Source organism: Myxocyprinus asiaticus, chromosome 9 (assembly GCF_019703515.2).
Source record: "Myxocyprinus asiaticus isolate MX2 ecotype Aquarium Trade chromosome 9, UBuf_Myxa_2, whole genome shotgun sequence".
NCBI lineage: Eukaryota > Metazoa > Chordata > Actinopteri > Cypriniformes > Catostomidae > Myxocyprinus > Myxocyprinus asiaticus.
This window is the reverse complement of record NC_059352.1, coordinates 2,545,825-2,570,912: the sequence shown is the minus strand read 5'-3', so window position 1 is coordinate 2,570,912 and position 25,088 is coordinate 2,545,825. Positions and strand designations below refer to the sequence as shown.

Sequence of the window (25,088 nt, the reverse complement as noted above, 5' to 3'; positions counted from 1 at the left end):
CTAGCGTCTGGACTCACGCTTGACTGCTACCAATTTAGTCTGAGAGTACAGGTAATGTTTTATTATTAGCCAGATATCTGCAAAGTGTTTTCTATGATAAACCTGCTGAATTTGCCCTTCCATGCCACTTTACGACCAAGTAAGTTGACCATGACCAATGTGTTTATTTATGTGGGTCATAGCTTGAGAGAAACTACAGTTAGCGTTATGGAGAGCCCAGATGCACATTTATATACAGTATATTGACATCATCACAGTTTATCCCTACACAAAGTGGTTGCTGTACAGTTCACTTCTGCTCCCTATAGGATTTAAGGAAAGATACACATAGAAATGTTTGGGGAAGTGCACTCTAATTGGTAAACTTATATACAAAGAAATAGTAGGTAAAAGTAGAATATATTTTTTGAAAAATCTGTTTTATTGATAAGATGAGACTCTAGACACATTAGTCTTTGAAGGAAAAAACTGTCTTGTTCTACATATATGTTGCTGGACGCACATTCGTTAGGACCACCAAGCTGAGATTATTTGACCAGCCGAATATTATTTGTTTTATCTCGATAATTAAATGGCAAAATATCATGGCTTACTGCTAAAAATGCATTTCTACAGCGGCATCGGTAACTGAAAACAAACTTTTGGTATGATGCTGCATATACTGTACACCGCTAGCTATTAGCACAATATAAACACAAATATTCAATTAGAAATTTACCACAATATATAAATAAATCTATATAATGAAAATATTATGGACACAAACGTTCAGTAAACATTACTTTATTAAGCAAATTAGGAATTTATTAAGCATAAGGATAATCCCTCTTTGACCCAGCCATGCACAACTCATGTTTTCTGAAATATGGTTGCCATTTCAAAAACCATATCTTTCCAATGCTTTGTCACAGTGTCAACATTTTTATAACAGCAGCTTTAAAGTATTTAAAAACTGATGAACAGAAATGTTAAAATTATATTTCAAACCAAGGCTAAAAATGAAGACTCACCAAGTATCAAATGTAACAAAACAGTTAATAGAGGCAAGTTATTCCACGGTAAAAAAAAATGACATGATATACTTTTCAAGCAAAGTATATCATAAAAAGAAGTTTGTAAGGCTTTAAAATATAAAACAATAGATAAAGTGTTCAAGTAGTTGGACACTTTTTGGATGTAGAACTGGGAATTGACTTCATACATCCACTAAAAATGACCTTGAGACCAGTTATTTAATGCAGAAATGGCAAAGAAAAGTGAAGTTAGTTTTGAGAAAAGTTCTAGCATTTGAAAGATGACACTCATCATGGGGGGGGGGCTATGGAGGGCATTGCCCCCCTACAATTTCCGCCCCTGTAATGCAATGATATTCAGACATTTTTGGTGTGACTAAAGTGTCCTGTTGGGGCCACTGTAGGATGCTGCGCGTGACCTGCAAAGTTTGCACCAAATATACATAGAAGTGGAAAAAATGTAATAATTCCATTGTCACAGGAGACAAAGAATATATATTTTAAGAAAATAAAGCAACATACAGTTTCATGACTTGCAAATGTTCTCAATTAATTCTACATTGGTAATTGTGGCAAAAAGTTAATTTTGGAGCTTCTTTCTTAAATTTCATTAACATCATGCTTATCAGAAATGTGTAACTGATTTAATACAGCAGTTCATGGTTTTTGCTGCTAAACTTAAATAAAACCTAAAACCGACTGAGATCGTATTTGTAAATAAGAGAAACCCGTAACTGGTCTTTGAAAAGCATTTACAAGTCAGCGAGGTCAAAGTTGGCCAAGTTGGCAGCATCTGACCAGGCAGGATGTTGTGCTCCATCCATCTCAGTTGCCACGGCATTTCCATGAACAAGAGAGTGATTGGCTCCTCCAATGGCAGTGTGGCACTCAGGACATTTGCTTTCCTCCATAGCACCTCCACATTCACCTATTGCATACACATGTCCATTTTGACATTTGTACCAGTGACCCTTGTTCAAATCGATGGCTTTGAGTATCATTACCCTCTCCTCATCTGTGATGCCCAGACCAATACAGGGAAGTTTGGTGTCAAGCTTCGTAAACATCTTCTTCACGGTGACTTCTAGTCCTGCAGTGAAAGGCAAAGTGTCCTGCAGGATCTCCCGTAGTTGTTGAACCTCTGCATGAAGTACAACATCATGAAATTTCGACAAAACCGTTTTACAGCGAGCATTGAGATCAGCCAGGTAAAAGAGTCTCTTCAATTCACGTTCAAGATCTGCTACCTGCTGCTCTGAAAACCTCTGAGTCGGATCTAACAGGAAGTTCAAGCCTTCTCCAACCTTGCGAGAGAACACTAGAATATTGTCTGTATCTGTAATGTTTTCTTTCTCCATTTTTTTCAGCTTACCAAAACTCTCAAGGAAGCTCATCAGGTTCTCAAGATGCCAAAGTTGTTGGCAGGATAGGGTATTTGTGTCAAGTGTCTCTTTGAGTGAGGCAAACTCTTCGTGAAGATATTTCCTCAAGTTTGTCTTCCCATCCAGTTGCAAAACAAGGGTTTCATGTTGATGCCTGTTAACAGCAGGCACACCATCGATCTTCTCCTTTACCATCTCAATTGCTGCCAGGCTGCGGTTGATGTGAGCACCATACCGCAGGTTTCTACGGATGGGAGTGCGACACCTGGGACAATCCTTAAGTCGGATGGCCCTTTGATCCAATTCCGCCCCTTGAACTTCATCCATGACCATGTAAGTGTCCATTCCTGTGGACTCAAACAGGTGCTTACAGTCCTCTAACTGGATGAAGCGAGCATCTGGTTCATCTTCATTGCCGAAGAAGATCTCCATTACATCATCCGGATGGCAAACGCGACACTTGTCCGGACAAGGGTCTCCACATAAACCTATGCAGGGGTGTCCACAAGGTAAGGTTTTGGAACAGGGAACAGAACAAGGCGGTCTGTCACATGGCTCGTGACACAGCTTGGTACAGCGTTGATGTGCACACTGCCATGCACAGGGTTCAGCACAAGGGGCGCAAGGCTGACCGCAATTCTTCTTGCAGACACTGTGGATGCAACGGTTCTCGCAGGGTAGGGAACATGGAGGACAGTCTCTTACACAGGGCTCCTGGCACAAATGAGAACACACAAGGGTTCGCTTGCATTCATAAATGCAACCTTTGTGAAGACGACCCTGATAGCATCCGTGACAAGTCCCAGGGCAGGGATGGCCACATTTCAGGGTAGTGCCACACATTGTCCAGCAATTTGGCTCCTTCTTGGAATCCTGGGAAATGTAGCATGGTTCTTCTTGCATATGACCACATTTCAGCTCCATGGAAACTTTCACCATGCAACGAGCAGTGCAAGATTCTCCACAAGTTGACTTGCAGGGGTGTCCGCATGTGAGGGTCTTTTGGCAGCGCTCCTGGCACACAAAGTCAGCTGGGTCTTGGTGGCATGGTACCTTCTGCTTGTGCTGACATGATGGTATTATCTTTACTATGAGTACCTGGCATGGATCACACTTCTGGTAACACCGACGTGGACATTTGTGCCCAAGTTCACACAGCACCTTGGGGCAGTTCTTGATGCAATTGTACTCCTTGTGGTCAGCATCATAAGGGTGGCACATACGGGCACACACATGGCCACATTCCAGGCGATATTCACAGGGCTGTTCGCAACCGCCCTCAGGAGCGCACTTGAAATCATCGGCAGTGGACACAAGGCTTTGCTTTTCAGGATGGTTTTGACAGCTCAGCGTTAATGCATGACCCACTTGACCATTTTCTCTCAGACAATGAAGGATGTTGCTCCACAGCGTTACTTTGCTGAGCATGGCCATATTTCCAATGCAATAGAGACCCATTTTAGCACGAGAGAGTGCAACACAAACACGGTTTGAGATGTTCAGGAAACCGACCCTACCCTCACGGTTGCTGCGCACTAGAGACAATATGACAATGTCATTCTCTTCCCCTTGATATTTGTCAACTACATGGACTTTGACGCCAGAAAACTGAGTAGAGGGCATGAGCTTTCGCAGACAGTGAAGCTGTCCTGTGTAAGTGGTGAGAATGGTGATCTGGGAAGGCTTGTAGTCTTGACACAGCAGGTATCGGCAAAGCGCGACAACAAAATTAGCCTCATGAAGGTTCTGGTGGCTTCGCCCATCCTTAATCTCCTCTTCAAGGTGAGGATGATCCACAAAAAAGAGATTAGTCAAAAGCCCCTGTCGACCAAATGTTGCACAGAATTTAAAATTGAAGGAGATGCAAGTAAACAAATTATCTGCCAGGTATGATGTTATTTTATAATAAAAGTGGCACCATTAATTAAAGGGATAGTATACCCAAAAATTCAAAATAAAAGTTGTTCCATACTCATTTGATTTTCTTTCTTCCATGGAACACAAAAGGAGATGTTAGGCAAAATGTTAGGCACTGACAGCTTGACTCACCTTTAACTTTCAGTAGCCACATTTCCACTATTAGGCCAGTGCGAACATGGGAATCAGCTGGTCAGCCAGGGCCAATAGTCTCGGACCTCGAGCCAAGTGACCAAAATCAATCTGAATTCCCACCATCAGGCCAATAGCCCCACAGTGTTGCCCTAAAACCCGCCTTTAATATGCCGCCCTGGTAGCAACGGCACACACCCCGCATATTTCACAAGCAAGAGGGAAGCTCAAGCTGAGGTATAGGATTCTGGAGACTCGCTAGCCCTCTAAATGAATATGGTGGAGACTAAAGCTGCCGTTTGTTTGCATACTTTGGTCTTTGCTTTGTTGAAAGTGAGACCTGAATCAGCTAAACTCCACCTTTGACCCCGCCTCAATCCCCAGGTGGCCTTCTTTGGCCCAAGGGTAATAGGAGGGCCAAAGGCACTTGGACGATGGCCCAGAGGAAGCCCCGAGGAGGCACGATGAAGTCCCGAAAGTGACAGTAGGAGCGTAACTGTCCCTGGCACGGACTAGCATGCCCTTATTTGGCCCAACCATGGAAACACGGCTATTGTATGGAAAGAAAATATGTAATGAAGTGAATGATGACAGAGTGTTTCATTCTGCGTTACATTTCCTTTTGTGTTCCACAGAAGAAATAAAGTCATACAGGTTTCAAATGACATGAGGGAGAGTAAATGAAACCGAATTTCACTTTTTAAGTGAACTATCCCTTAAAGGCTGTGTAATTATATCATTTAAACCATTAATTACCTTAACATTGTCATACTTCAGCACAGAGGGGTGGTTTTCAAGCTCTGAATAGATATGAGGAGTCAAGAGTCGAGCAATGCTTGGCCTCATGCGATGCTAGAAGTATACACCAGAAATAAGAAGAGAAAGATTACCTTTGTAATAAGGCAGATGGAGTTATTATATAGTTCAATGGCTAATGTAATGGTGCATAAACTAACCTGGTAGTTGAGTCGGACAAATGGGAAGTTCACTTTGACAAGCCTCTCGAACATGGAGACCTCAAGATTGAAATTCTTGGCCAGATCATACACTGTTGCGCTAGGCCTCAGCTGTGAAGGTTAAAATGTATAAACGTAAATACACCATTAGTCACAAATACATTGTGAATAATTGTGTAGGCCTATTTATTCACTGAACCCTTTTCACATTTCCGGGTTTTGAACCATAGCATAATAAAAGTATAATGGAAGTATTCCATACTACTCTTGCACTATATTCAAGTCTTCTTGAAACAAATGTTTTTGTCATTTTGGACCTTGACAGCCCCAGTCCTCATACTGTGTACCTGTTGGTGATCTCCGATCAGGATGAGGTGTTGACAGGCTCGACTGAGTGTGGTGATGGTGTGGGCCTCCAGCACCTCCGCTGCCTCCTCCACTATCACCAGTCTGGGCTGCAGCTCTTGCAGAGCTTGCCTGTATTTCGCCGCTCCTGTGGTCGTCATACCAACGACACGAGCTTTTCGCAGCACACACAGGTCCTCACGACAGCGAATTTCATTAAGTCGCTCAGCTGCATCCTGGAAGACCTGTTCAGAGTGCAGAGCCTTTGTACGGAGATCAGTGCGATACCGCAACACCCAGAGACTGAAGGAGAAGAGAAACAATGAAAGTTTATAGTAGATTGTCATACAAATACTTAAGATTGTATACTTGATTCACATACACCTTAAAAAGTAATTTGTTCACATTGAGAATCCAAGCAATTAATTTTTTGGCCTCTCTAGAGGACATTTTTGTTTTTATATTTTTCTGAGACCATACATGCCACAATTGAAAATCTTAGGGTATCTTAAACTGGACATCCTGGGCTTTTGGGATTAGGCCACAACAACATCCTCTCCTTGGTCTTTCTTTAAAAAAAAAAAAAGTCTGACATCACAATTCAGCACATTTTATGGATTGATGAGCATAAGGTGATTTTAATTTTTTTTCTTGTTAATAAACATCTAAAAAAAAAATATTTAAAAAAATTATTTTATTTTACAAGAAAGACATTGATGTCGGGACTCGGTACATGTATTTTCATCTACTGGGTGACACTACAGGTAAATAGGGCAGAAAAAAAAAACTGTAATTCTATGAAATATAAGATTTGAAATTCCTATGAAATTAGATTTGTGTTCCAGAGTGCTGACTGATATTCATGATTGAACCGATTAAATGCAGGTACTGCTAATTCATATGTTTACTAGGGATGGGATGATATATCGAATTTCGATATTTTGCGAAAACCAAAAAAATTACTAACTATATCGTGGCATAACTCGGTATTTCGAAATGTGCAACATTATTTTCTGTCCATGTGATCATAAATGAAATAGCCAGTCAAACATCATAAATCTCTCTATCGCTTGATTTTACCACTACTGCGCTTTATTCTACACTGTTTACAGGGTTCACGCAATATCCTTAAAGTGCTTGTATTTAGCTTTTAGAAATGTAAGTACTGGAATGCCTGGAAAATCGCCTTGTTTTGATGAAAAGTGCTTGAGATTAAAGCGTATCGTTTCCTCCGTGTAATGTGTGTCCATCAAAGAAGAGGCGACTCCACTTTCATTGAATAATGAAATTCATTGAATTCATGCTTTCTAAAAAAGTATAAAGAAATATTAATTTTAATCTCACGCAGCATGGATGCGCTAAAGAAGCTAAGAGATTTTTGTTGTTGTTCGCTGAACTGGAACACTGTGAAATGCTCGTTGAACTCTTAAAGTGACAGTAACCTTTTTAGCGTTTCTAATACAAATGAATGTAAACTCAATGTTTTTACTTGTAAATTGTACACATTATTTCAAACAGAGATAGCTCATATCATTATTATATATACAATTCCATGAATTAATATAATGTAGAATTTTTTTATTTTTACAAAGTTAAATTTTAATTTTAATAATGATGACAAACAAATTATAAAAAAATAAATATTCACTTTCACACTTTTTTCAGGACAGGTTTTGTTCAGTTCTGCACCTGATCAGCCTGAATGTACCCCACTATTTTTGAAAGATTATTTGTTTGTGATCGTTTCTTATAGAGAAACTCTTATTATTTAAACTTTGAACATTTATATTGTGGATTAAATAACTTAATTTTGATGAAAAATTATAATGTGCATTTTGCTCAAAAAAAGAAATTCAGAAAAAAAAAAAAACTTTAATATTTTGTCATTTAAGTGTTATTATATCGAATCGTGAAGCTCATATCATACATAGAACCAAATCTCAAGACAACCATGTTGTCCCATCCCTATTGTTTACTAGAATGCATTCCAAAAATTAAACATATAAACCTCTTTTTACTTTAAAACAATAATAATTTTCATTAAAGCAGTGTCATGTTAAAATAGCTCAAAACTTTTTTTTTTATGGAAAAATATTCCTTTATTTTCATAGTGATTAATATATATGTATATACACAGACATTACACAAAATAAACTGGAAAAACTTTGCAACTTTATTTTTTTATTATTTTATTTTTGTATTTTTTTGGTAGAATATGATAGTGTTTTCCATCAAGGTTTTCTGAACAATACTGCACAGGGGGAGAAAGACATGAATAAAAATATTTTATAGTAAAATATTTACACATTTTTAAAATAATAATTTTTGTTTGTTTGTTTGTTTGTGGTCTATTTAAGTCCTAGTACACTTTTCATTCAAACAGTTTTTTGTTTGTTTGTTTTGTTTTTGGGAACTCTTGGATATTATATTATACATAATATTGATGATGATAATGATGATGATGATACTTGTTAATTATATATGACAATATATATTTTTGTCCTAAATTCTTTACTTTCATGTGTTTTTTTATGGCGGTCCTATCAAAACCTACAAGCCTTTATTTATCATTAAAGAAGACCTAATTATCTGGCTATTTCAAATAATCATGATTAGATCAAATAGTAACAATTAGATGATTATTTAATAATCATGACAACTTTAATTTATAGCGTTAATCAAATCAAGATGGTTTATACTGTATGTAACATCAGAGATCACCTTTAATCTCAGGTGATGTACAGTTCACTTGTGCTGCTTGAATAAATGTGTTGTTAAATGCTGCCATCTGGTGGAACGTGTTTGTGCGCTCTATAGTGAAACTGAGGACGTGTGTGTGTGTGTGTGTGTGTGTGTGTGTGTGTGTGTGTGAGAGAGAGAGTGTGTGTGTGTTTTGGGAGTATATTACCGATACAGTCTCCATCTGTCTTTCGGATTAATGTTCCACACATCACTGACATGACTTTCCTCTTCATCACTCATGACTGAAGTCTTCCTCAACTCTTTACGAACCATTTGCTTAATTCTTTTCTTCTGGTGGCCTTGCATCTGACAATACACAACAGAGGAGTAGCATTGAAATGACCACAGTAACACACATGCTTACAAAAACACAAACAGCACAATGCCACTATTTATTGTCTTAATACACTTAAATAAAATAGTTTAACATAGAGTTACGTTTTTGGGTAGTTGACGCATAACATCCAGTAACTTTCTAATCAACAAGAAAATTTCGGTTTTCATTTTGGAAATAAAAAGAGTTATTTTTGTTGTTACCTGCCAGCCCTGGTCATCAGTCTGACCCTGTGTTTGTCCTTGTATTTGACCCTGGGGTTGTTGTGTCTCATCATCGATGTTCATAGACAGCATCATATCAGCCAGTGCTGTGATGTCTCTCTCCTGTTTCATCTGCTCTTTCTGAATGTTTCCATCCCAGTGCTCCGCATCCACCAAGATCCGATCGGCCTGGATCAGATCCGCCTGTTCGTCAATATATAACAGCTCTTCCTCCTCTGTTGCTGCCTCTTCATCATCTGCAGCCTCTGAGATAAGAGGGAGAAGGATGGATTATTACGTACAGTATATTTATTTTTTACTTCGTCTTTTCCTCTTCATTTCATGTACTTCTTTATTTACTTTACCCTACTTATTTTCAGTATTGTCTATTTTAATATTTTAGGTAATATTTGGGTGTTTCGTCAACTTCGGGAACATTTCATGTCCCAGTTGTAGATTGTTAGTCAAACGAACATATTTCATTTCTTTTTTCTTTTAGTTATATGAAGGTCTCATTAAAACTGAATTTGAATCTTTTCAGCGGGTCTTCATAATTTATTTTTGCACACAGACCCAGACTTTTCAAAATTAAACTATGAAAATCCATTTTAAAAATCTGATCATCTAAACAAAGAGTGAAATAAACAAACCATTTCAATAAAAATTATGAAAATTATTTTTATCAGTTCAACCCTTTAAGCTCTGAAGGTGTATTTAAAGATTTCTTGTTTCAGTGGCATACCCAAAATTAAAGGCTTCGGTGGCTCCGAAAAACTGTTTTTGTTTTGTTTCCAATCATGTCAACTGTATCTGAGGAATATTTTGTGTTGATACAACAAAGCAATCAAAAGTTATAGCATTACAAATATTATTTATCATAGTGTCCAAAAACGTCTCCATGTGTCCAAAAGCCTCTCCAAACCAATAAAACATAATAATTGTACATAAGAACTAATTACACATGCTTACACAACAAAAACTAAAGGTTTGCATAGCATGCAGACATGATTTTAGTAATGAGATTTCACAGAATGAGTTTCATTCTGTGCTATTTGAGTCATCATTGAGTCTGTGTCATGTATTTGGCGCCATCTCCTGGTGGCCATATGTAACATTGTGCTTCATGTGGATTATCTAATGATCAATGCATCCGATTACCTTGTGTGTGGACTCGTTTAAAAGATAATTAGCACCTCTAAGTAATGATATGTGACAGTTTATATTCCATTTATATTTCGTGAAGTTATAAGTGAAAACGCAGCATACAAGCAACACCAACATAATTGTCAAAGACGTATACTTTCAGTAGCTTTTACTCGCTATATTTGTCTGTGAGTAAAACAAATAGGCTGGTTGTATTCTACTCTTTGAGAGCTTTCCAACAACATATTACACCTAGCTACTTGATGAGTTTGATGTTTTTACTGATTGCAATAATACGTACAGTGCATTTTTTTAAATAAATTATCAAAACGGAACACTTGTGATTTGTCTGCAAATTTCAAAGTACATAATGCCTGAATGCATTGGAAAGTAGACCTTCTAAGCTTCCAAACGATATCTATTTTGTGTTGGTCAAACACTGTAGTTGTTAATATTTGGAAGATTCTTTTTTGTTGCGGGCCCGCTGGCAGGCCCATCCGAGCTTAAAGGGTTAAAAACAATGACTGTCCCACAGTTGTGGCATAATTTCCACCACACCAGATAATTTTGCCCCAATAAATAAAAAATAAAAAAGTTAGTGTACTTGTTAACCAAGTGGACAAAAGTGTCAGTGAAGAGCATGCTTGAGATCAAATATGAGACAAAACAAAGAAAAATCACTTTTTATTGGGTGTAATTTCCAATCAAGATGTAATTTTTCCAAATTATGCAAAAAGTGTGAAAATATTATTTAACTGTGTGTATTTAGGTCACATAAAATGTTAGCTATGAAATTAGCCTAAGCAAGTCAAAGAAGTCGGTCATTTATTCCATTTATTATACGATTCTCACCTGCCCCGCCATCTGCTGTTTGTTGAGGTCCCTGTTGAAAAACAGAGGATCCAATGCAAAGCCACTCGGCGATCATTGAAGACTTCTGTCCAACACTCTCAAATCCATCCCAAACCTAACACACAAGCACAGATACACAAAATAAGACTAACACCATATGTATATGAATAAGTGAGAGTACCCAGAAATATATAAATACTAAAGACATCATCACCAAAGCTAGTATGAAATCTCACACCACTACTGATGTGCCTACTAACGTGAAAGAGAAAGCAAAAATCTGTTACACACACCTGTTATTTAGTTTTTTCTTCCCATACAAGAGGAATAGAACACACTACATTTTTGAAAGAAATATCCTGTATGTGCAGCAAATTCAAAATTTGACATTGATTGTGTCAACTCCAAAACAATCATTACATTAATTGTGATTTGAATCTATTGACAGCCCTAGTAAATACACAATTACATATACCAAATCACCACATTCATAGTTTGGTATGTAAATGTTATAGACTGACTGGTTGTTGACACAGGCTGTCCCAATGTCGATAACTGATGTAGTTCTCCAGGAAGTCTTCTTTTAAGACACCACGTAAGCTGCATTCCAACTGCGCAGACTGTCTCTTTAAGTGCTCTTCTGCATCCTTCATCTGCGTATAGATCTGTGGACATAGAGCAGAAGCTCATTAACATATTGAAATAAAATTAATATATATTACATACAAACCTTTCACAAAAAAACTAAAATACCCACACAAATCTGCATAGAAGATGATATTAGATATGCAAAAAAAAAAAATAAAATAATAATAATAATATCAGATATGCACAATCTTTGTATTTTGCCTTGTAAACAACAAATCTTTGTTACATTTCTTTTTGTTTTAATTGTTTTCTGTGAATGCACTACAGTTTGAAAGGAAATGTCTATCTTTTTAAAAAAATTCTAAATAATATTCAAAATATTAGATAAATCACATAAACATTTAATTAATCTCAATGATTATTTTAATCTATTGATGGCCATAAAAGTAGTTAAAAAACAAAACAATAAAACATCTACAGAAAATACAGAAATGTCTTGAAAGAGGAGTCGAGCTCACTTCATGATGGGCTCTCCTGAGGTGCTGCGGCAGATTTTTGCGGAAGTTTGCTGCTCTAGTCAGCTCCCTCAGGGAGAAACGCTTGAGAATCTCACTGTTACTTCGACCTCCAACCCTTACAATGCCGTCCTTTAAAAACCCACTGATACCTGAAACAAAAGTCATGATATCCCTGCTTATTTCCTATACAGTATGTAGATCATACATCTCTTCAGATATAATACTACTTCACTCCATATGTTAGTTTGGAATTAATAAGTAAATGCGATGAAATTGTAAACCAGTTTAACCAAGATGAACATTTCTTTGCTCAGAGGTTGATCTATGTTTAATTTTACATATTAACTTTGTCTCAGATGTTTCTCCTAAAATGTAGTGGGAGAAATACAAATAGACACAAATGAGACAATTATTGACATGCATTAAGAGTATAAAGCTATAAAATTACAGTATAAATATATTAGTTTAATTACAATAAAAATAATATAAATTATAATTATATAAAAAATCATGTAGAGACTTTTGATGGCATACTTTGGTATATTGGAAAATCTGAGCACATTTACACTGGCGGCCAAAAGTTTGGAATAATGTACAGATTTTGCTCTTATGGAAATAAATTAGTACTTTAATTCACCAAAGTGGCATTCAACTGATCACGACATATAGTCAGGACATTCATAATGTGAAAAAATTACTATTACAATTTGAAAAAAAAAATTACTTAAATTACTTTAAAGAGTTCTCATCAAAAAATCCTCCACGTGCAGCAATGACAGCTTTGCAGATCCTTGTTATTCTAGCTGTCAGTTTGTCCAGATACTCAGGTGACATTTCACCCCACACTTCCTGTAGCACTTGCCATAGATGTGTCTGTCTTGTCGGGCACTTCTCACGCACCTTACAGTCTGGCTGATCCCACAAAAGCTCAATGGGGTTAAGATCCATAACACTCTTTTCCAATTATCTGTTGTCCAATGTCTGTGTTTCTTTGCCCACTCTAACCTTTTCTTTTTGATTTTCTGTTTCAAAAGTGGCTTTTTCTTTGCAATTCTTCCCATAAGTCCTGCACCCCTGAGTCTTCTCTTTACTGTTGTACATGAAACTGGTGTTGAGCGGGTAGAATTCAATGAAGCTGTCAGCTGAGGACATGTGAGGCGTCTATTTCTCAAACTAGAGACTCTGATGTACTTATCCTCTTGTTTAGTTGTACATCTGGCCTTCCACATCTCTTTCTGTCCTTGTTAGAGCCAGTTGTCCTTTGTCTTTGAAGACTGTAGTGTACAACTTTGTATGAAATCTTCAGTTTTTGGGCAATTTCAAGCATTGTATAGCCTTCATTCCTCAAAACAATGATTGACTGATGAGTTTCTAGAGAAAGCTGTTTCTTTTTTGCCATTTTTGACCTAATATTGACCTTAAAACATGCCAGTCTATTGCATACTGTGGCAACTCAAAAACAAACTCAAAGACAACGTTAAGCTTCATTTAAAGAACCACATAGTTTTCAGCTGTGTTTGATATAATGGCAAGTGATTTTCTAGTTCCAAATGATCAATTTAGCATGATTACTCAAGGATAAGGTGTTGGAGTGATGGCTGCTGTCTAGATTTGATCAAAAATTACTTTTTCAAATAGTGATGGTGTTGTTGTTTACATCAGTAATGTCCTGACTATACTTTGTGATCAGTTGAATGCCACTTTGGTGAATTAAAGTACCAATTTCCTTCCGAAACAGCAAAATCTGTACTTTATTCCAAACTTTTGGCCGCCAGTATATGTAAATATTTTTTTCTGAAACTATTAGAGACACATTTGAGTCTTCAGCAAAAGTCTCTATTTGCTCTCTGTTTAATATGATTGTTGTCTTGGAGAAACAATTGAGATTAAAGAGATCTCATTTGTGTTTTTTCCTTCCTATGGGAATCCCACGATTGTCCCCACAAAGCAAGTGAATATTTAGCAACAAACTCTTCAACTTTGTACTCTATAAATATAGATGTGATAGATTAGGCTACCTTCCAGGAACTGGTCAAGAGCATGATTGGTATAGCAGACCACCAGCATTGGAGAACCAAACGCCCAGGCCTGATGGTTGTCTAACAGAGCCTGAGCGATCTTCAGTCCCACATATGTTTTTCCTTCAAAGTAGAAAACATACAGGATCAACAAATCAATACTTTTGAAGATATTTTTTTTCCAATAAGAGTAAGAATATTCTTGCACAATGAAACCTTTACCAGACTTGTGAAGACATGGTGTAACTGCAGGTTTTGTACAATTGCCAAGCATCAACGCAACTTGCCGTATTCATATAGAATTAAATCGATGAGCGGCATGTGCGGAGGTGCGCATCATACTTGTAATGTATTAGTGTTTTGTTTTTATTTGTTATAGTATAGTATAGAATAGTATAGTATAGTATAGTATTCCACAGCATAGTACAATACAGTAGAATTTTTGGTTTGTGTTCAAGTTCCAATAAAATATATAGTATAGTATAGTAGAGTGTAGAGTACAGTATATTGTTTAGTTTGTGTCCAAGTTTCAATAAAATGTATAGTATAATATAGTATAGCATACGTAGTATAGTATAGTTTAGTATAGTATTGCACAGCACAGCATAGTAAAGTACATTAGATTGTTTGGTTTGAGTCCAAGTTCCAATCAAATGTATAGTATAGTATAGTATAGAGCACAGTATATTACAGTATATTGTTTGGTCTGTGTCCAAGTTTCAATAAAATATAAAGTATAATATAGTATAGTATAATAAACTATATTATAGTATAGTATAGAATAGTAAATCTTTTGGTTTGCATCTAAGTTCCAATCAAATGTATAGTATAGTATAGTATAGAGTACAGTATAGTACAATTATATTGTTTGGTCTGTGTCCAAGTTTCAATAAAATATAAAGTATAATATAGTATAGTATAATAAACTATATTATAGTATAGTACAGAATAGTAAATCTTTTGGTTTGCATCTAAGTTCCAATCAAATGTATAGTATAGTATAGTATAGTATAGTATAGTATAGTATAGTATAGTATAGTATAGTATAGAGCACAGTATATTACAGTATATTGTTTGGTCTGTGTCCAAGTTTCAATAAAATATAAAGTATAATATAGTATAGTATAATAAACTATATTATAGTATAGTATAGAATAGTAAATCTTTTGGTTTGCATCTAAGTTCCAATCAAATGTATAGTATAGTATAGTATAGAGTACAGTATAGTACAATTATATTGTTTGGTCTGTGTCCAAGTTTCAATAAAATATAAAGTATAATATAGTATAGTATAATAAACTATATTATAGTATAGTACAGAATAGTAAATCTTTTGGTTTGCATCTAAGTTCCAATCAAATGTATAGTATATTATAGTATAGTATAGTATAGTATAGTATAGAGCACAGTATAATACAGTATATTGTTTGGTCTGTGTCCAAGTTTCAATAAAATATATAGTATAATATAGTATAGTATAATAACTATGTTATAGTATAGTATAGAATAGAAAATCTTTTGGTTTGCATCTAAGTTCTAATCAAATTTATAGTATAGTATAGTAGAGTAGAGTAGAGTATGGAGCACAGTACAGCATATTGCTTGTGTCCAAGTTTCAATAAAATGTATAGTATAATATAGTATAGAATAGTTTAGTATAGTATAGTACTGCACAGCAAAGTAATGTACATTAGATTGTTTGGTTTGAGGCCAAGTTCTAATCAAATTTATAGTATAGTATAGTATAGTATACATATGTAGTATAGTTAAGTATAGTATTGCACAGCATAGTACAGTTCATAAGATTATTTGGTTTGAGTCCAAGTTTCAATAAAATGTGTAGTAAAGTATAGTATAGTATAGTAAAGTAGAGTAGAGTATGGAGCACAGTACAGTATATTGTTTTGTTTGTGTCCAAGTTTCAATAAAATATATAGTATAGTATAGTATAATAAAGAATAGTATAGTATAGAATAGTTCATCTTTTGGTTTGAGTCCAAGTTCCAATCAAATGTATAGTATAGTATAGTATAGTATAGTATAGTATAATATAGTATTATTGTACAGCACAGCACAGCATAGTACAGTACAGTAATTTGTTTGGTTTGTGTCCAAGTTCTAATAAAATGTATAGTATAGTATATAGTATAGTACAGTACAGTACATTGTTTGTTTTGCATCTAAGTTCCAATAAAATATATTCTCACTGAACACTTTATTAGGAACACCTGTACATCTACTTATTCATGCAATTATCTAATCAGCCAATCGCGTGGCAGCAGTGCAATGCATTACATAGTGTTCCTAATAAAGAGCTCGGTGAATGTATAATATAGTATATTGTTTGGTTTGTGTCTAAGTACTAATAAATACAGTATATAGTAGAGAATAGTATAGTATAGTATAGCACAGTATAGTACAGTAAAGTATTGTATAGTACAGAACATTTGGTTTGCATCTAAGTTCCAATAAAATGTATAGTATAGTATGGTATAGTAATGTATAGTATAGTATAGCATAGCATAGTATAGTATAATATATTGTGATGGGAGGGGGGCATTGGCCGGGCTGTGAGGGTGCATGGCCGGGGCTGAGTCTCGTAAACAGCAGGAGAGAGAGATAAATGGGAGTCAGAGACATCAGTTCAAGAGAGAGAGACACACACACATGACCGCTGTGTGTGTGTGTGTGTGTGCTTAAGTTGAGTTTATGTCATTAAAGTTTACGTTGACTGTTTTGCCGGTTCCCACCTCCTCCTTGCCCATCCTGAACCTGTTACGTATATCTTTTAGTTTGTGTCTAAAAATTACAATAAAAATAAAATAATCAAATGAGATGAGCATTTCAGTTATAAAATATTTAATTCCATGAATTATCAAAAAATTGGCATTACTAGTTTTTTAGTTGAATTTCCAGCTAAATATATTTTGATGTATACTGTTATTGTAAAATAACATCACTACTAAGTGATAAATGATTGGTCATACCGCCATCCACCCTGATGTCTCACCTGTGCCTGGTGGCCCTTGTATGATGGCCAGCTCATTGGTTAAGGCCAGTTTTAATGCTTGAAGCTGGCTTCCATCAAGACCCATTGTTTCCTCATCAGGCCAGGCCTCTGGGGTAAGAGGGTTGAAGGGTATAATCTTGTCCTGCCCTTCTGCCATGATGTTGGACAGATCATACTTCCTCCCCTCCATACGCAGGTAAGCTGGGGCGTAAACCTCTGTGTTGCACTCCACTATGTACCTGAAATAACAGACATGTTTATATACCTTCAAAAAATATATAATAATCAAATGTACAGTTTCATCAACATTGTGCAATTGTAGTTACTTCTCATTTGGTAGTCTCACAACTTACACTCATCTGAAGAGTTTGCAAAGACAAGCATCATTATTACTAATTATTATACTTAGTGTTACAGTACGCATTGGAAAAACCCCAAACCCTGAGCATTAAACTTTGGCATGTACCTTTTTACCATTTTGCTACATACATGAATGATACCTAAAATCGTGTGACTTGTTGAGGAGAGATGTGCTATTACCTAAGTGATCAGATTTAAGATTTTCATATGGTGGATTAAAAAAAATCCCAATGAGAGTGAAGGAGGAACCCAAGCCATATCTAAGGACCAAAATATCAGATACTTGGTTGTGAGCTCTTTTGACTTGGGCCAGTAAACAACCACCTAGCCACTGCATAGCAATGCACCAAAACAACCCCTAGCCTTGTGGCGGCAAGTTTGTGGCCAAGCGGCAATTAATTATTTTTTTTAGAAAATGAAAAAATCTAGTTCTAATTCTTATTAACGTACCTTTGAAATGGAAGATCATTCTCATCTTGCTCCTGGAGACCCTCAAGGACATATCGGTAGGCCTCAAAGTAAGCTGTAGTCTCCACCATCAGGAAAGAGTGTGAGGGCTGAACTCTGGCCAGATGGACCCTACTGTCAGATGAAAAACAGAGATGTACCTGTCCCTGCGTCAACAGTTTAGGGTCACGGTCGGCCACAGTAGCAAACAGGAACGTTTTGAAGTTGTCCATGGAGAGACAGACAAGTGATCCATAAATCAGACGTTTGGAATTTTCCCACCGGACAAACTGTGAGAGAAGATAAGTTATTGTGCAACAAAATATATAATGGTTAAAGGTTAGTAACAAAGAAGTCATTTGTAGTTATTAGTCCAAACAATTTTATTCACACTTCAAAGAACCATAGCAATAAAGTCTGACCTGAAGCGGTCTTGGATCAAACTGCACTTTGTAGGCGATGCCGGTTGGTGTGCAAAGTGGCACAACCAATTGAGTGTCAAAGTAGACTCTGATATCATCAAAACGCCTCTTCTTAATTGGTACACCATCGATATCCTCATTGTACAGAATCTCCCTAATGCCTTCTCGCAGTGGCCTAACGAAATCTTCACGTAGAAGCCGGAAGTGTGTATCAAGATAGATGCGAGCATTGGGAAAGCTCTGAGCCATAACGTTGGGTCTCAGGAAAGGCTTCTGTTCTAAGTGGAACTCCTCAGGGGTTGGATAGATGCTCATTGTCCTAAAGTCTTCCTCACCAGGTGGGGCATCTTCATTAGCTGCAACGAAGGAGTACTTATCTGACCGCAAGTTTCCCTCCCTTGACTTCTCCTGGAGATGGTTCACCAAACCTTGGATCCTCTCAAGGTCCTCATCAATGGTGTTTGGAATATTCAGACCAGAGTCTCGCAACTGGTTGACAGTTGGTTTTAGAACAGCCACCAACATGGTGACAGATTGGAAAGAGCTTGAAGGTAACATGTTGAGAACATCAGAGAGAAGGCTGATGATGTTGCTCAAATGTTGGGGATACTGATCCCTTCGAGCTGGTATGTAATCCGACATCATTCCTGTCACATAATACGGAAGAATGTTGCGGAAAAACACAGAGTCCTTGACTAAGTGGGCTAAATGAAGCACTATTTTGCGGTCAGTTCTGGACTGGAAAGCCTTGCAAAGGACCTGGCAGACCAGTTGCACCAGGTCGTTTCTCATATTCTTTTCCTCAAGCAGAATCTTGAGCCCAAAGCTAGTTGAAAGGGTGATGGCCACCTCAGATGCTTCTTTTTCTAGTAATCCTTCCAGTGTTTTATACCCCAGTTTGCGCACCTCAGGGGTTCCGTTTCTCCCTCTTCCTCTCCCATGACCACCTCTTCCTCTCTGAATGTCTCCTATTCCTCTTTGAGGTTCTTCATTTTGGGGACTTACCCCTGGGTCAGTCGTACTTCCACTGGCTTGTGAGTTACTCCTGTCTTCAGGGCAATATATTGAATTTACAGGGACTGGGACAAAATGTGTATGGGTGGGACCATGATTAAGCCCCCCTTTAAATTGCTGGTGTGAAGATGCATTTACTGGGCCTCCTGATCTCATAGGTCCCCGAAGAACATTGCTAGTTGTTCCCCATTGATGATGGCCATGCTTGTCTATGCCTTTCCTCTCTCCTCTGCCCATTCTATCTCCTCCTCCTCTTCCCCGCCTACCTCCTCTTGCGCTTTGAGCGTTTTCCCACTGGTGTCTCTCCTTTTGACCATTTGTACTTCCACTGGCTAGGTGGGTACTCATGTCTTCTGCTCTCCACTCTCCTCTACACCTTCCATGTCCTCCTTCACTTCCCCTTTCTCCTCTGTCTTCATGGCCACCTCCTCTTCCTCTACCTTGGTTAGGAGACCCACTCGCTTGTCGTTGACCAGAACCATCTGTTGAACAAAATCTTGGTGTTTAATTAATCAGAAAGCAAACTGACATGTTTAAAGAGAGAATGGAAAGAGAAGCAAAAGAAAGATACAAAATGAATACCTCGTCTTGGCTGGGCATTGACACCTCCTCTTTGCTGTCCTCCTCCTCTTCGCTGAAAATCTCCTCTTCGTTGTCCTCCTCCTCTTGGATTGAACATTTTACTGCTGTTCAGATTTGAGGAGATAATATTTCAGTACTCACAAAGCATACCATTTTGACCATATTCTGGACATGTGCCATGGTAATACCATGGTATTGTTTAAAGTAACTTGAAGTACCATGTAAATTCCATAGTGTATAAAATTGGTAATCTTTCAGTATCACGGTATTACCATCTGATCATTTTACCATGGTACTACATCAGTACCTTTTAAATGCTGTTATCCAACGATACAGGACTGTTATCACAATATCACATTTATATAACATGTATTATATACAGTGGGGTTAAATGTCAAAACTGACTTTATATCTGGGAATACAAAGTAAGTTTTTGGAATTTGTAAAACTTCATGACCTATAATCAATAAGACATTTTTAAGATTCTGCACTATTTCTAGGTCACTCATCAAATGAGCAGATCATTGACATTGACCATTTTAACTTCTTTGTAGGAAGTCCATGCCAGCTCAAGTGCAAGCTGTCATTAAAGCAAAAGGGACATACCAAATACTAATACTACAAATGGTTATGCTGATAATATAATTGTAAGGGAAAGACACTTTTGTTTTTAAATTTAGAAAAATGCAAAATAGAACCACTTTCAAAAGTTGATTTAGACTTTTGAACCACACTGTATAATATCCCATGGCACCTAGAATATTCATAATCATAACATATAAATGTGAGAAACAAACACTTATAGGCTAGATAAACTACATCTAGCCTACATGAGTGCATTTCGTTATAGTGACGTTAATCTATAACCACGCAAATATAGTCTCCTATAGAGTTAATGCTGTATGAAGATCTGACCAATCTTCCACACACATAATATTTATTAGCCACTGTGATCTATCAGTATAAATTCTCCTTAAGTGCCACCTCAAAATAAAAAAAGGAATCAGTTAACAGTTTAATTCAATTAACAGTTTTAGATGTCTATTTATTTGTCAATTAAAAAAAATAAAAAATAAAAAATAATATATATATATATATATATATATATATATATATATATATACACACATACAGGTGCATCTCAATAAATTAGAATGTCGTGGAAAGGTTCATTTATTTCAGTAATTCAACTCAAATTGTGAAACTCGTGTATTAAATAAATTCAATGCACACAGACTGAAGCAGTTTAAGTCTTTGGTTCTTTTAACTGTGATGATTTTGGCTCACATTTAACAAAAACCCACCAATTCACTATCTCAAAAAATTAGAATATGGTGACATGCCAATCAGCTAATCAACTCAAAACACCTGCAAAGGTTTCCTGAGCCTTCAAAATGGTCTGTCAGTTTGGTTCACTAGGCTACACAATCATGGGGAAGACTGCTGATCTGACAGCTGTCCAGAAGACAATCACTGACACCCTTCACAAGGAGGGTAAGCCACAAACATTCATTGCTAAAGAAGCTGGCTGTTCACAGAGTGTTGTATCCAAGCATGTTAACAGAAAGTTGAGTGGAAGGAAAAAGTGTGGAAGAAAAAGATGCACAACCAACCAAGAGAACCGCAGCCTTATGAGGACTGTCAAGCAAAATCGATTCAAGAATTTGGGTGAACTTCACAAGGAATGGACTGAGGCTGGGGTCAAGGCATCAAGAGCCACCACACACAGACATGTCAAGGAATTTGGCAACAGTTGTCGTATTCCTCTTGTTAAGCCACTCCTGAACCACAGACAACGTCAGAGGCATCTTACCTGGGCTGAGGAGAAGAAGAAGAACTGGACTGTTGCCCAGTGGTCCAAAGTCCTCTTTTCAGATGAGAGCAAGTTTTGTATTTCATTTGGAAACCAAGGTCCTAGAGTCTGGAGGAAGGGTGGAGAAGCTCATAGCCCAAGTTGCTTGAAGTCCAGTGTTAAGTTTCCACAGTCTGTGATGATTTGGGGTGCAATGTCATCTGCTGGTGTTGGTCCATTGTGTTTTTTGAAAACCAAAGTCACTGCACCCGTTTACCAAGACATTTTGGAGCACTTCATGCTTCCTTCTGCTGACCAGCTTTTTAAAGATGCTGATTTCATTTTCCAGCAGGATTTGGCACCTGCCCACACTGCCAAAAGCACCAAAAGTTGGTTAAATGACCATGGTGTTGGTGTGCTTGACTGGCCAGCAAACTCACCAGACCTGAACCCCATAGAGAATCTATGGGGTATTGTCAAGAGGAAAACGAGAAACAAGAGACCAAAAAATGCAGATGAGCTGAAGGCCACTGTCAAAGAAACCTGGGCTTCCATACCACCTCAGCAGTGCCACAAACTGATCACCTCCATGCCACGCCGAATTGAGGCAGTAATTAAAGCAAAAGGAGCCCCTACCAAGTATTGAGTACATATACAGTAAATGAACATACTTTCCAGAAGGCCAACAATTCACTAAAAATGTTTTTTTTTATTGGTCTTATGATGTATTCTAATTTGTTGAGATAGTGAATTGGTGGGTTTTTGTTAAATGTGAGCCAAAATCATCACAATTAAAAGAACCAAAGACTTAAACTACTTCAGTCTGTGTGCATTGAATTTATTTAATATACGAGTTTCACAATTTGAGTTGAATTACTGAAATAAGTGAACTTTTCCACGACATTCTAATTTATTGAGATGCACCTGTATATATAGCTACTGTTTTGAAACGTAAATTAAACCGTTTTAAATATCTATGAATTTTTCCACTTGAAAAGTGATTTATTTATTTATATTTTAATGTTGGAATAAATAAATGTATGAATGACTTCTTTATTTAATTTTTTTTTTTTTTTTTTTTTTGTGTGGCACTCCTGGTCTTCCATACATGCACACAAGGCTAGGCTATCACAAGGTTTTCCTATATCAATACAATAACAAGCCAGCAAATATTTCGCTATTCTGGATGTTTTGGTTCTCCATAATACTAACGTATGCAATAAAACTACTCATCAATGCTAGTTATCTATTTTTACATAATAAGGTTTATGTAAATAAAAAATACAAAAAAAAAAAAACAAACAAAAAAAAAAAGCCTACGCAGTAGCCTTTAGAGTAGTATATACCGGAAATAATATACCTTAAGAAATAAACCGATTTCTCTTCTAGGATATACAAAATACCAAACGGCACTATATGACGCTCTTGTATGTAAATTATAGCAATAAGGCGATTGTGCTAGTTTAATTTCATGATCTTTAAGAACTCACCCGGTTATGGTGTCTCTCTTCTGTTCTGTAATGAGTGATTCATCCCTGTCAGTGTATATAAAGCTCAGTTTAGTTTCGTTTCTCGTGTGATGGTGACAGAGGGTTTCGGTGAGTCAGAAACGAAAAGCGTTTATACGCTGAAGGAACACAGCTGTTGCTGTATACAGGCAAGTAATAAATACAGTAAAACCAAGTCGGGACCGTATAAAACTAGCAGCCAGAACAGTAAGACTCAATTATTTAATGATGCATATAATTTGTTCATATGTAGACATTTATACATGTTTGACTTTCAAATATAAAGGCAGTATTGTACTATTGTAGGTATGTATCCTTAATTTGGATATATTTCCAGATTTGAACCCTTGTGCGTCAATATAAAAAAGTTACTCAGAGGTTCTTAGAACACAAAAATATCCGCGTCAAAAAACTGCCATAATAATATTATATATTAATATTATTTTCCACTTTCAATGAGTTAATTGTTTTTTAATCAACATCAGTTCTGATCATAACTACCAAACATTCATTCATTTTCAGGATTTTAACCCTTTAAATGCCAGTTTGTATATATTACGCCACTGTTTTTTTATGAAAAAAAAAAAAAAATTATATATATATATTCCATATACAAAATGCTAAGGGGATCTTTATCACAGTCTGGGATATGTCAGTGATTAGCAACAACACTGATTTTGATGCATTATTATTTTTTGTGCAGTGTCAGATAAAAAAAAAAAAAAAAAAAAAAACACTTTGAGGACAGAAATGTCCACATCAAAAAACTGCCATAAAAATATTATATTTAAATATTATTTTTCACTTTCACTGACTTTGATTTTTTAACCAACATCAGTCCTGATCATAACTACCAAATATTCATTCATTTTCAAGATTTTAACCCTTTAAATGCCAGTTTGTTTACATAATGCCACTGTTGTTTTTCGACACACACACACATACACACACACACACATATTTCTCAATACACACATATAAAACACACTGACATTCATACCAACAAAATTTTATCTGCATCATTTATTCAGTTGGCCTGCAGTGCTCTATAATACAGCAGACAGAATAGGAAAAAAGCATGTATTTGCTCCATAGGCTAAACATGAGTAAAATGGCGCCATCTGGTGGAAAATATTAAAATGTTATATTTTGAAGCCAGGGCTCCAGAATGAAAGCATAATATCATAGAATTCATGATTTTATGCTTTAATGACACTGGGATCAAATATTGCAGTTTTAATGGGTTTCAATGGGGACATTTTTGTCCTGAAGGTCCTGAGTGTAACTATTTTGTGTATTATAGGAACTGAGGTATCAAAATTCCCCCAAAAATACACATCTTTTGCAAAATTTATGCCATTGGCATTAACACACACAAAATGATAGAAAAAACAAAAATGAAAGACAAAAATGTCCCTAAGGTCGCACAAGGGGAGAGCAGGGCAAGGTGCTTAAAGACAAACAGCATTCTCACATAAGTATTCTTTTTTTTCCAGGTGGGAGAGAGCAGTGTGTAGTGTAGATGCAATGGCATCATCAGTGGAGCGGTTGTTGCGGTATGCAAACTGCAGCGGGTCAAGAGAGAGTGGCAATACAGAGCAGATGTAATCTCTGATTAGTCTCTCAAAGCATTTGCTGTTCCCCCCACATTTTTCACAACAAATCTATTCGCCACTATTAAGAAAAACAATGTGTTATATAGAGGTCTTTAGCACCTGCAACAGGGGGGCTTTTTACCCCAAATACTATCCTTTCACTTATTGGACAGTTATTAATTTTTTATTTAATGACCTTAAACCTAATTGAAAAT

At 36.6% G+C, this 25,088-nt stretch overlaps 1 protein-coding gene across 2 annotated transcripts; it reads right to left on the bottom strand.

The window, feature by feature from the left end:
- Positions 1-481: 481 nt before the first annotated feature.
- LOC127446000 (NFX1-type zinc finger-containing protein 1-like) lies at positions 482-23,457 on the bottom strand. 2 transcript variants are annotated; one of them, XM_051706576.1, is made up of 15 exons: positions 23,261-23,457; positions 19,979-20,082; positions 18,383-19,878; positions 17,964-18,250; positions 17,154-17,392; positions 14,144-14,266; positions 12,126-12,274; positions 11,541-11,684; positions 11,020-11,134; positions 9,025-9,290; positions 8,654-8,793; positions 5,748-6,048; positions 5,401-5,511; positions 5,201-5,296; positions 482-4,216 (listed from the first exon to the last, which is right to left on the bottom strand). In XM_051706576.1, exons 2-15 carry the CDS (start codon positions 20,073-20,075, stop codon positions 1,766-1,768), a joined length of 6,015 nt encoding a protein of 2,004 aa, XP_051562536.1. In that variant the 5' UTR covers positions 20,076-20,082; positions 23,261-23,457; the 3' UTR covers positions 482-1,765. The 2 variants fall into 2 exon arrangements, with proteins under 2 accessions (XP_051562536.1, XP_051562537.1); XM_051706577.1 differs by having other exon boundaries at positions 19,979-20,079; positions 23,261-23,295.
- Between the last annotated feature and the right edge of the window lie 1,631 nt (positions 23,458-25,088).

What these genes read in the sequence shown, in the direction of transcription:
- LOC127446000 (XM_051706576.1), bottom strand. Translation starts at nt 20,075, where the DNA reads ATGTTCAATCCAAGAGGAGGAGGACAACGAAGAGGAGATTTTCAGCGA. An exon ending in AATGATCTTCCATTTCAAAG is followed by an intron (nt 17,393 to 17,963) that starts GTACGTTAATAA and finishes CTGTTATTTCAG; the next exon opens with GTACATAGTGGAGTGCAACA. An exon ending in TCTTGACCAGTTCCTGGAAG is followed by an intron (nt 12,275 to 14,143) that starts GTAGCCTAATCT and finishes CTTTTGTTTCAG; the next exon opens with GTATCAGTGGGTTTTTAAAG.